General features: G+C 43.6%; 1 protein-coding gene across 1 annotated transcript in view; it reads right to left on the bottom strand.

The window, feature by feature from the left end:
* The window catches only part of LOC138300599 (L-threonine ammonia-lyase-like), a 168,845-nt gene that overhangs the window by 43,856 nt on the left and 112,254 nt on the right, over nucleotides 1-12,735 (bottom strand). Inside the window, exon 8 of the mRNA XM_069240192.1 lies at nucleotides 878-953. Within this exon, the coding sequence (XP_069096293.1) occupies nucleotides 878-953 (76 nt within the window). The remainder of the gene's footprint in view (nucleotides 1-877; nucleotides 954-12,735) is intronic.

Raw genomic sequence — 12,735 nt, 5'->3', positions numbered from 1 at the left:
GTACGTATGTGCTTCAGGATGCAAGGGCCGTATTTACTAGCCCCTAGCACCACAGCAGCTTCACTTTTTGTGACATCCTGTGGCGCTAAGCACTGCGCCGTATTTAAAAGGTGGCGTTAAGCCACTTTTTGTGGTTTAACACCACCTTGTAATTACGGCCCTTTGCCACGCAGCACTGTGCATGGAAGGGGGGTGCAATGGGTGTTGCAGTGGGCGTGTCACAGCAACACCCATTGCATTTTGATGCTGCCTCAGATTTATGAAATTTCGTAAACCTGAGGCAGTGCAAAAATCTAACGCCACCCCCAGGGATGGCGTTAGCAGGGAGCAACGAGGAGGAATACTTTTATTCCTCCTCGTTTTTTGCTTTTTCTGTGCGTGCTGCATTCTGCAGCACGCATAAAAGAGTAAAATGCGAGAAAATATTGTTTATGTGCAGGAAGGTGTCCCTTCCTGCACATAAACAATCATTTGAAAATGACGCTTTGGCACTTCTGTGTGTGCTGCTTTTTGCAGCTCACACAGAAGTGCCAAAGCACTATTAGTGATTGTTTATGTGCAGGAAGGGACACCTTCCTGCACATAAACAATGACACCACTCAATGCAGACATACTTGCACGATGGTGAAAGGATGCCTATGTTGGTGCTGGCAGCTAAATTTAGCACAGGCGAAAACGCAGGGGTGTGCCTTATTCACTCAAATACGGCACATCCCTGCGTTTCTAAAGAGACGCAGTGTGGCGCTGCCAATTCTAACACAGTGTGGCACTGCCAATTCTGGCACAGTACCGCGCTGCACCACTTTTCCTTAAATCTGGCCCCAAGTAGCTCAGAATGGCCAAATAACAACTTTTGCAACATATGCAAATAACCTACCGCACTGTGATAATCTTGTCCACATGTTTCTTGGACAGCTGCAGAGAATTGGTGCCAAACGAAGTTTCACACAGATCTGCAAGAAAAATGGCACAATTTAGAAAAAGGGTGGCCTTCTGAAAAACTATTTTTTAAAACTACTGCGTGAGTGAATGCTTGAAAATCCAAGTCCATATTAAATACCAATCACAATTACTTCTAAAACCAGCTACAGCCCCTTGGAGTGCATTTCCTCTTTCTCCTAGCCTACAACATTTTACAGATCTGCAGAACTGCTGAGCCTCTCACCTCCCTATATGTAAACTATAGAAACTAAACATTATTTCCCATGTAACAGAACATTTCCATGGTGGCAACTTGCATTACATGACCGCAGTTCTGGGAAGCTGGCTGGCATGTGTGCACTGTTTCAACCATGAAAAGAGTTTACTACGAAATCCATACCATGATAATGTCCAGGCCATATTAAATGAATGAGAGTAGGTTTGCTGTGACCCAATGTTGCATGATTTTTGCTACAGTTCCTTTGCTCACTCACCATGACATGTCATTCCCTTAAAATGGATTAAGGAGGAGTTCACCTCATTTACACACTTTAATGTAAGGGTGAATAGGATCTTACATAAGGTTTAGGAGATCGTGTAAGCCATTGATGGGCGTCCTACCAGGTCAGTGAAGCAATTGCTTGACCTCCGTTGGTGGAGCACGCCCACCCAATTGTGTGATCCCAGTCCCTGCCTGGCAGGAATTTCAGTATCTTTAGACAACCACATTTGTGGCCATTGATCTCAAGGCAGAAAAGTTACTGTTGTTTTGATGCAGCTCAACAATCTATTTTGTTCTTCAAAAACACACAATAGATACCATCAGGGGCAGCTCCTCCATTAGAGCAGAAGAACGTCGTCGTCCCGCCAGCAGCGGCTGCTGCAAACCTTTTACTAAAAAATGATCATAAACTGTGTTGATGATCGTTTTTTTTAGTAAAAAGCCACGGGGTGACGAGCAGTGCGGGGGAGTGCTCAGAGCGCATGTGTGTTCAGGCCGGCCAAACACACATGCGCAAAGGCCTCTCTCAGGCTCCCAGTCTGCCTGGGGGAGTCCTGGCTGGGCGCTCCTAGCCAATCCTGACACTGCTCAGAGCAGCATCAGAATTGGCCGCTGGACAAGCTGGGAGCCTGTGCCTGCCTGCAGCCAGCAGAGGAGAGGAGAGGAGCGGAGCACAGCGGTGAGAAGGAGGTTAGAAGGTAAGTGTTTTTTGTTTTTTTGTATTTAATGTAATTTTTATTTCCCTATCCCTTCCCCCCATCCCCTCTTCCCCACGTGGCGCCCAACCCCTTCTGCGCGCCGCGAGCCGCCACTGGATACCACCACAAAACAACTCTGTGGGTCTGTGATTAAAAAATAACACAATAGTTTCTCAAGGACCTTCGAGGCAGGTGACAGTTCTATCTACCCAGACTAATAAGACTATGCACCATACAAGTGATAACCGATTAACACAGCTAATGTATAATCAGGACAATTGGAAAAACGAATTATGTGACTTCCCTGTAAACAAGAATTTGGCACACTGACCATATATAATCCACCACCTGCTGCATCGTTCCCAGATATAAACACAAAAACAGGTGTTTCAAAGTTTAACAGATTATAGCTATTATTAGAATTGCTGCACACAGTTGACATGCCATGCCAGCCATTTGTGAAAATGAACTAGTCACCTTCAACTGCTGATCGCTTTAATCAGGCTTTTAAATATGCAAGATTTTGTTCAGATTTTGTAAATAAAGGCATATGGTGGGCTACAGATGCCTTTTTCCAGTGTTGCAGCTGCGTTCTTCCTGAGGCTCCAAAGTATGATGAACACAGGGTAAACCAGAAACAGAAGAATGCTAGTGGCATGTACATAATAATAGGCGTGGCTATGGCGGAGCAGCGTTGCCCCCTGCCAGCAGCAGCAGCTGCAAACCTTTTACTATAAAACAATAATATATGTTTATTATCGTTTTGTAGAAATGGGGCGGGCCACGGGCTATGACTGGGACAGAGCAGGAGTGCTCAGCACTCCCCTCAGTGCTCATGTATGTTTGGCCAGCTGTCTTTGGCTGGCCAAACACACATGCACACTGTGCTCTCTCCTGCCCGGCACTGTGTTGCCGGGCTGGAGAGAGCAGGCACAGGCTCCCAGTCTGCCTAGGAGCGCCCTGGCTGGGTGCTCCAGCCAATCCAAATGCTGCAGTCATGCTGGCAACAGCATGAACGCAGCGCTCAGATTGGCTGCAGGGCAGGCTGGGAGCCTGTGCCTGCAGCTGCAGCACAGGAGCAGCGCAGTGGTGGTGGCAGCAATAAAGGTAAGTGATTTTTTTAATTCCCACCCCCACATGAGCTGTCCCACCCTTAAAAAGCACTGCAAGCCGCTCCTGCATAATAATGGGGCAGACCTTTTTATTACACAAGCTGTATACATGTAATTTTACTTCTGCCATGTGCACACTTGTCTCTATCTTAAACAATTTATTTGACTTTGGAAAGTAGAAAGGACAGTGTTACTAAAATGCTCTTCCTGTGCGACACAGTTATTAATTATTAGTGATTACCACTTGGAATAGGATTTGCTGAACATGTACAGATTTCTTGCTTAAGAAACCTATGTAGATTTATATCACAGGAATCACATTACTAACAGTTTTACAATCCAATAATAACTAGACAATATGCTACTGAATGTGTTGCATAATTTGTTCATTATTACATACTATATTGCATAATTTGCATTTCTTTGTGTAATAATAGGTTTTTCATTGGGAGATAATTTAGTTAAACATGATGCATATTTTGTTTCTATGCTGCAGTATAATTCGAATGGCCCGGTATATATACCCTTTAAGGAAAGTTGGATCCCTCACTCATTCCATGTAAATAAGAACAAAAGGCATCTTAGAGAATCTCGGTCTGAAAACCCAGTTTCAGCATGAGGTGGAGACAATGAAAAACTAACAAATATATGGGCCACTCAAAAAAAAGAAAAGGTGTTGCATTCACCAACAGGCAGACACAGAATGACGGTAAATTCTCAACAACCTTGACATGTTACAGTGACAATTCGTGATGATGGTAAACTGGGGAGCTGCCACAATCTGCTTCGTCAGGGGCAGTCAGTTCAAGGACATTTGTTACTTAAAATAATATTTAATAACAGTGTTGCCATCATGGACCACTCAAGCTTGGTCAGACGTGAAGAAAGAAGACATTCTATCAAATTAATCAGGTGATCACCCCCATCGCAGCTGGCCTGGTGTGTAGGCGCCAGCACACACTGTTGAGAATCACCCTCACTTACCCTTTCTAGATCGAGCGCACAACCGCTTTGACCTGTTGTAAGTATTGTGGGCTTCCAACCACCCCCATGTCACACCCATCACTTTCAGTTGTTTGTGGGCTTGCCTTTCAAAAATCACTTGATGTCATTGGTAAATGCTTTATGTTTGTCCTACCTTGAGGCTGTTTTTGTCACGCTTTGCAGAGTGCCCCTGTGACATGAATTATTGCACGAGTGCTGATATACGTCAGCATGGGTGAACTATTTTTTTTGTCTCTCCCCTTCCTGCTGCCATGGCGCTCACAACACGAACAGGCACAACAGCGTGAAATCAATCAGCGGTATTGGAACGCTGTTCACATTGTTCACAGTTACATAATCAGAGTAATTTCTTGTGGCTCTCCCCTTAAAACACTTGAAATTGGTGAATGCTTTACAGAAAACAGAAATTCTCAAAGTGAAATCGTCTCTCTTGGTACAGAGGGAGAGCCGATACTACAATATTAATTGCACTCGGGAAAACTCGACCGATAATGCTTTGCAGGGCATTACTTTTACCAAACATTTTTGCTCATAACCCATCCTGTGGTGGTAATAGGACAATGGGACTACCACCAAAACGTTCATGACAACATGCTCTTTCTATCTACATAATCTTTGGCTCCCCACACTAGGTTGGTGGGCCCCCCAAAATAATAACCCCTCCTACCATTCAATACCAGTTAAGCTCTCTCATAGGTGGAACCTTTGTTTAAATGCTGAGAAAAGCTTGTCTTTTAAGGGCCTTGTTTGTAATGTCATTGCTATAGGCCTGCTATCCCTGAATAAATGTAATGCACTGTGCCCTCTAGGGGCAAAATATATGGTAACACTGCATTATTTATTGCCATTTTTTGTGAGGCTATGCCCTATAGGGGCTAACTATATAGTTACATGACCATGTTTATTACAAATGCTATTTTCATTATGGTGTCCTCTAGGGGCTGTCCTAAGCATTACAGTCATATTAACGTATTAAAATATTCGTGGCATGGAAACCTGTCCCATAATGCTTTGCAGGGCATTACTTTTACAAAACATTTTTGCTTACATTTTTGCTTATACCTCACCCTGTGGTGGTCCTAGGACAATGGGACCACCTTCAAAACATTGACCAATATGTGCTCTTTCTATCTACACCACTATGTTAGTGGGGACTCCAAAATAACCCCTACCGCCATTCACTATCTTTTGAAGCTTTTTCATGGTTGGATATTTTGTTTTACAGCTGAGAGAAGTTATGATTTATGTATTTTGTTTGTAAATTCATTGCAATAGTCTTGCTAGCCTGAAAAATGTGTAATTTACATTGCTCACTAGGGGCTAAATATACAGTTACACTGCATTACTTTCTCCCATTTCTTTCATGTGGTTTTGCTCGCTAAGGGCTGACTGTAAGGTTAAATGACCTTGTTTCTTCCAAGTGTTACTTTTATTATGGTGTCCTCTAGGGGCTGTTCTGAGCATTGTAGTCAACATACTATAATATTTGCGGCACGAAAACTCACCCCATAATGCTTTGCAGGGCATGACTTTTACAGAACATTTTTGCTCACAACTCAGCCTGTGGTGAACCTAGGACAATGAGACCACCTTCAAAATGCTCTGTCTACATCATCTCCGGGTCATCACACTGGGTTAGTGTCAGTGTCTTTTAAGCTTTCCCATGGCTACAACTTTTGTTTTACAGGTGAGAGAAGTTTTGCTTTCAATGCCTTCTTTGTCATATCATTTCAGTGGGTCTGCTAGCTCTAAAAATGCCCTCCAAGGGCTACATATATGGTTACATTGCATTACTTTCTCTTTTTTTTTCACAGGGTTATTCTCTCTAGGGGCTAACAAAATGGTTAAATGACCATGGGACTGATTCAAGAGCCCCTAGCTCCCCCTTGTGCCAAATTAGCGCCATTTGTTTAACACTAATGTGGCACAACGATGCCAAAATCGCTGCTCAATGCACGTGCTGCATGCACTGCGCCACTTTGTAACCCTTTGCGCTACATTATGCTTGCAACAGTCATAATGTATGCAAAGGGGGTGTTCCGCTATAATGGGGGCTGAAAAAATAGCGCAAAGTGTAATTTTTTTAACCACTTTTAACACCTGCTCAGAGCAGACATTAAAATGAGGAACACTATTGCTTACAATGGGCACCAATGGGCTTTGCAGAATTAGCGTCAACATTTTTGCCCATTGTGTGCTGTATCTCAGAAAGGGCCCACACATGGGTGTGTAAGGGGTGGTGCTAAAGGGTGCAAGAAAAGTGGCGCTGCACAGGGCCCATGTTTCTTACAAATGATATTATTGTTATGGTGCTCTCTAGGGGCTGTTTTGAGCATTACAGTCTAAAGCCAAAAGCTTATTTCTGATAACGGTTTATATGATAATTGTATATGTTTTAATAATTTCTATTATGACCAATATTCAGGCCAACTTAACACCCTTATTACACTATGATTTTTTAAACACTCTTGATATGTTTGGGTGAGCCTTCTAGTTTATTTCTCCCGTGTGACTGTCTTGTGTCTTTTTGGGGAACTGTGGGAGCCAGCCAGCAACTCTGATGGTGGGGTGGTGAAAGTGGTATTCTATTGGAATTAGCATGGCAGATTTAAATTTAAATTAAGATGCTAATGGCAACATTTTCATGTTTTGCTGCAGATAGAAGAAGTAGGTAAATGAAAGTGTGTTAGTTACATTCGGGGCCACTGGAATTATATAGCAGGAAAATACTAAATTATGAGGCAGGGAAGACCAATGTACATGGCTAGAAAAGTCCAATTATGAATTTACAATGCCAATAGCTCTAACTCAAGCAAATGCAAGACCTATTGTATTACAAATGCTTGTTCAGTACATTTTGTAGAATGGAGATTGAAAGTTTCAAATCACAAGGAATTCAGCACTGGATTTAGCAGAGCCAACCCCAGCTGACCCTGGATTGACCTGTTTTATGCTCTATTAAGAACAGCCGCTCGGGCTCTTTCTCTCCCAGGAATGTAAACCTCCCAAATGCATCCAGCTCTCTGCAGAATAAACTTGTGGTTTTGTGGGTGGTTGAGGTGAGTGATAAACCTCAGAATTGAGAGTTGGATGCCTTTGCAGTTGCTCTGCCACATGATTTTCCTGGTCTTCTGACCGCAGTGGACGCCACCATAAACCACTTTATAAGATGTTAGGGAGAATGTTTACCATTTGCAAATCCGGGAAATGATTTCTTAATCTCGCCTGTATTGTGAATGTGTCATCATCAAGAAGAACCAATGAAAATCTCTATGTTTAGAAACATTTTGGATAAGGATCCGAATAGTTTGTGTGCATGCAGCAGCTGTCCTTAATCTCATCACACTGTTACTAAAGGCTCGATGGCTGGGCCAAAAGAGAAGGACAAAATAAGGGGTCATTGTGATTGAGGATCGCCAGTTGCAAAGCTGATGACCAAAGGAAGAGCCGGAACACATTACACAGAACCCCGTACAAATAACAGTGAACATGCCATATAGACTGGTGTTCCCCCTTGCAATTCCGACTAATAACACACATGAATGTCCAACACAACACATTATATGCACCCAACACTGTATGGATATACCATTTAGGTGGATATCAACGGGCCCAAAATAGCATTCAATTATGCCATCAGCACTCACCATCTTACAACAAAAATCATCGAAATGGAATTGATAATGTGCACCTAACACAGTGTGGATAAGCCAGCAGGTGGGTGTCAGGGTCCCACAATACCATCTGAAATTTACAATTAATCCATGCACAATCCCACTGGGAAATTTCTGAACCAGATTAATACACCTCACCCAATAAACTTATATACATCTAGTTAACAAAAAGTGAACATCAAATGTCCTTATGCTGTTTGCTATATTCCACAATTCTTAAAAAAAAGTCCAGACTCAAGCATGCAATAGAATCCCCAGAACCAAGACCACAAGGTACTAAGGCCCATATTTATACTTTTTTATTATATTTTGTAAGTTTGCGCCGCTTTTGCGTAACAAAAATGATGCAAATGCAGCGCTAAAATGGTATTAATACGGGCCTAAATCTGCTTAGAATTGTGAAGCATTACTAATGTCAGAATGTGGTGCATATACATAAATACTGTATCATACATAAATAATGTAACAGAAGGCAGTTAAGAAACTAGCATACTAGGAAAAGTTGTAATTCCTATTGTGATTAATTATTTAGAGTGGTTCAGTTTGAGTAAAGAGTGCTGCCCCATGTATAATGACTTGAAAAAAACAATACATAGGCACAGGATGTTCTCTGCTGCATGGATCTGTAAAATTATGCCACCAGCTCTTGTAGTTCTTTGATAACCTCCCCAACGTTTTACAGTCAGATGGCTCAACAATTGCAAGACCCCTGAAGGCTGCTCTCTCTTTTACCAAACTATTTTACAAACAACAGGAAGTACATCCAAAATGTATCACTAGCCTCAGTTACCTCAGCTACTGCCTACTCACATGGCGCTGCAAAGTTACTGTTAAATGTAGCAGAATTCTAGTTCAGGGATACAGGCATTTTTTGCGCATCACTGGGGACGGCCTGGCTTCCGGTGCATCCAATCCCCCATGAATCTTTTGCTTGTGTATTTGTTCGTGTGTGTGTGTGTGTGTGTGTGCGTGTATGTGTGCATGTATGTGTGCATGTGTGTGTTTAACATGGATGGTGGCTGTGCGCACAGTTGCACAAGGAGATGAGTTACCCTGAAGGTTTTGAGTTGACTCGAATAGACTTCTTATCTTCTACTTCCTTGTTGCTAAATCCAATTCTTCCAAAATGGCAGTCATCTTGTGGGAAGAGGGAGGATTTTGAACTTTGAAAATGGGAACATTTGAATAGACTTAGGCTTCCTGTCTGGGCCACCACATATGAGGCACCAAAGGTTTTTGCGCACCGTTTTGTATATCATTTGAAGCGTGGATTTTGTTCTGCATTTAGACTTGGAACATTTCTGATTTTCATTGTACCTTAAATGAACACTTATGTTTTTATCCATTCAACGAGACTGATGAATTACCCACTTACCTATACTTCCGAAACACAAAGATAAAACCAAGGACTCTGGATGCCTGCCTCCTGTGTTCCCAGGATAGGCAGAGATAAGTCAGTCAATCTCTGACTCAGGGCTCATTATTCAATGTGTTTGCAAAACCATTAGCAGCCTTGATAAGGTAGAGGTATTGTGCGGTGAGACAGACAGACAGACACACACACATCCACCCCCATGATTAAAACAAAGGGTAAGGATACGTTATAGGTAGGAAAACCATGGTAATTTGAAGGTGGTGCATAAATTATTAACGCAAGTTATAGATAAGACTTATTGTAATTTGAAAGTGGTGCATAAATTACAAGTTACGTTCTAACTATAACTTTAGAATTTCTAATGTTTGTGTAGCTGAAGTTGGCTATGTAGTTAGTTTTTTTATGCAAAGAAGAAATTAAGGGACAGATTTAAGAGCCCCTAGCACCACCTTAGCACCACCACAGCGTCTTTTTTTTTACGCTAAGGCAGTGCTAAAGTGGCATTTTCCCTGCGCCATATTTACAAAGAATGCATGCATTTCACCACTTTGGAAACCCTTCTGCCACATTTGCCTGTGCCAGGCATAATGTGAGCAAGGGGGGCGTTCCCTAATTAGGGGGGCTGAAAAAATGGCGCAAGGAAATGTAAGAGATTACCTTTTTCCATTTTTTTTCAGGACTTTTAACGCCTGCTCAGAGCAGGCGTTTAAAGGGGGCACACCATTATTTATAATGGGCTCCCATGTATTCTGCAGTAGTGGCACCAAAATGTTGGTGCTATTCCTACAGAATACATCAATGTCATAAACAAATGACGCTATTGCCCCGTACCCTGTGTCATGCTGCACTGTATTTTAAATATGGCGCATACATGGTGGCAGTGGGGGGGGCACTAAGGGGCACTTTTCTTAAATCTGCACCCCAGTTTTCCAAAACATAACTTATTCTTAACCTTTTCTTTTTTTTCATGTAAGTGTTAGAAAGGGGTCTTTGGTTGGCAGTCAGGTTACCCCCTGTCCAAGCAAGGACCCTCACTCTAGTCAGGGTAAAAGAGAATCACCCTCAGCTAACCCCTGCTTACCCCTTTGGAAGCTTGGCACGAGCAGTAGGCTTCACTTCAGAGTGCTAGGTGTAAAGTATTTGTACCAACACACACAGTACCTTAATGAAAATACTACAAAATGACACAACACAGCTTTTGAAAAATAGAAAATATTTATCTAAACAAGACCAAAATGACAACAATCCAACATACAATAGTCAAGTTATTGACTAAAAAGCTAAAAGAGTCTTAAATCCTTGAGAAAACAGGTAAAACATTGTCAGCGTTGAATAGTACCTGGGTAGCGTCAAAATAACATGCACGGGCGAGTGGGCGTTGAAAAAGGTAAGCAGTGCGTCGCTTTCTCACCCCTAACTGAGCTCGTTCGTCGTTTCTCCTTCTCCGGGTGGGCCAGTGTGTGTTGTTTTTCCTCCCTGCAGGGGAGCGATGCGTCGATCCGGGCAGCACTCTGGTCCGGGCAGGCATTGCGTAGTTTTTCCGCGCCCAGCAAGGTTTGCATCAAAATCCTGCCACACAGTCTCAGCAAAGCCGCGCAATGTGGGTTGCGACGTTAACAGCCTCCATCAGCGGGTGTGAGTGTCGTTCTTCCAGCTCCGTGAGTCGATTTTCCAGCAGTGATGCCAGTGGAGCGTGGATTTCTGCCACATCTCGGAAGGTGCGTCAAATGTTTCCCCGCATGACAGTCTGTGCGTGGATTTTCAGTCCTGTTCTGCTTTCAGGGTCCCAGGAACTGGATGGGTACCATTTGGCTGGGCAGGAGTCTCAGAACAGGTTCCACGAGATGGCAAAGAGAAGCCCTTGGAGATTTCTTCACAAGAAGGAAGGCAACACAAAGTCCAGTCTTTGTCCTCTTCCACAGGCAGAAGCAGCAACTGCAGGATGGCTCCACAAAGCACAGTGTCAGGGAGGAAAGCACTCCTCCTCAGCTCTTCAGCTCTTCTCCAGGCAGAGGTTCCTCTTGATGTCCAGAAGTGATCTAAAGTCTGTGGTTTTGGGTGCCCTTCTTATACCCATTTTGCCATTTGAAGTAGGCCTACTTCAAAGGAAAGTCCCTCTTGCTTGTGAAATCTGTCCTTGCCCAGGCCAGGCCCCAGACACACACCAGGGAGTTGGAGACTGCATTGTGTGAGGCCAGACACAGCCCTTTCAGGTGTAAGTGACCACTCCTCACCTCTTTCCTAGCACAGATGGCTCATCAGGAAATGCAGACTACACCCCAGCTCCCTTTGTGTGTCACTGTCTAGAGAGAGGTGCAAACAGCCCAACTGTCAAACTGACCCAGACAGGGAATCCACAAACAGGCAGAGTCACAGAAATGGGTTAAGCAAGAGAATGCCCACTTTCTAAAAGTGGCATTTTCAAACACAAAATCTTAAAACCAATTTTACTAAAAGATGTATTTTAAAATTGTGATCCCAGGGACCCCAAACTCCACATGTCTATGTGCTCCCAAAGGGAATCTACACCTTAATCATATTTAAAGGTAGCCACCATGTTAACCCATGAGAAGGATAGGTCTTGCAACAGTGAAAGCCGGATTTAGCAGTATTTCACTGACAGGACATATGAAGCACATTAGTATATGTCCTACCTTAACCATACACTGCACCCTGCCCATGGGGCTACCTAGGGCTTCCTTAGGGGTGCCTTATGTGTAAGAAAAGGGAAGGTTTAGGCCTGGAAAGCGCGTACACGTGCCAAGTCGACTTTACAGTTTAAAACTGCACACACAGACACTGCAGTGGCAGGTCTGAGACATGATTACAGAGCTACGTATGTGGGTGGCACAGCCAGTGCTGCAGGCCCACTAGTAGCATTTGATTTACAGGCCCTGGGCACCTCTAGTGCACTGTACTAGGGACTTACCAGTAAATCAAATATGCCAATCATGGATGAACCAAATACATACACATTTTGTATAGGGGCACTTGCACTTTAGCACTGGTTAGCAGTGGTAAAGTGCCCAGAGTAACAAAAACGGCAAAAACAGAGTCCAGCACACACCAACAACTACCCAACCTCACAAGAGTTCTCATCACTAAGGCGGAAGAACCTGGACAGACCATCAGCATTGGCGTGTTCTGTGCCAGGGCGGGGTTCCACCGTAAAGTCCATCCCGTGTAGGGAAATGGACCACCTTAACAGTTTTGGATTCTCACCCCTCATCTGCATTAACCATCTGAGGGGCCTGTGGTCAGTCTGAACCCGGAAGTAAGTCCCAAACAAGTGGGGTCTTGGCTTCTTCAGCGCCCAGACCACAGCAAACGCTTCACGTTCTATGGCACTCCACCTACATTCCCTGGGAAGTAACCTCCTGATAATGAAGGGTACAGGTTGATCTAGGCCAGGGTTCTGCAAAGTCGGTCCTGGAGAGCCAGGTCCATG

This window comes from Pleurodeles waltl, chromosome 6 (assembly GCF_031143425.1).
Source record: "Pleurodeles waltl isolate 20211129_DDA chromosome 6, aPleWal1.hap1.20221129, whole genome shotgun sequence".
Classification (NCBI taxonomy): domain Eukaryota; kingdom Metazoa; phylum Chordata; class Amphibia; order Caudata; family Salamandridae; genus Pleurodeles; species Pleurodeles waltl.
This window is presented reverse-complemented; position numbering and strand designations above follow the sequence as displayed.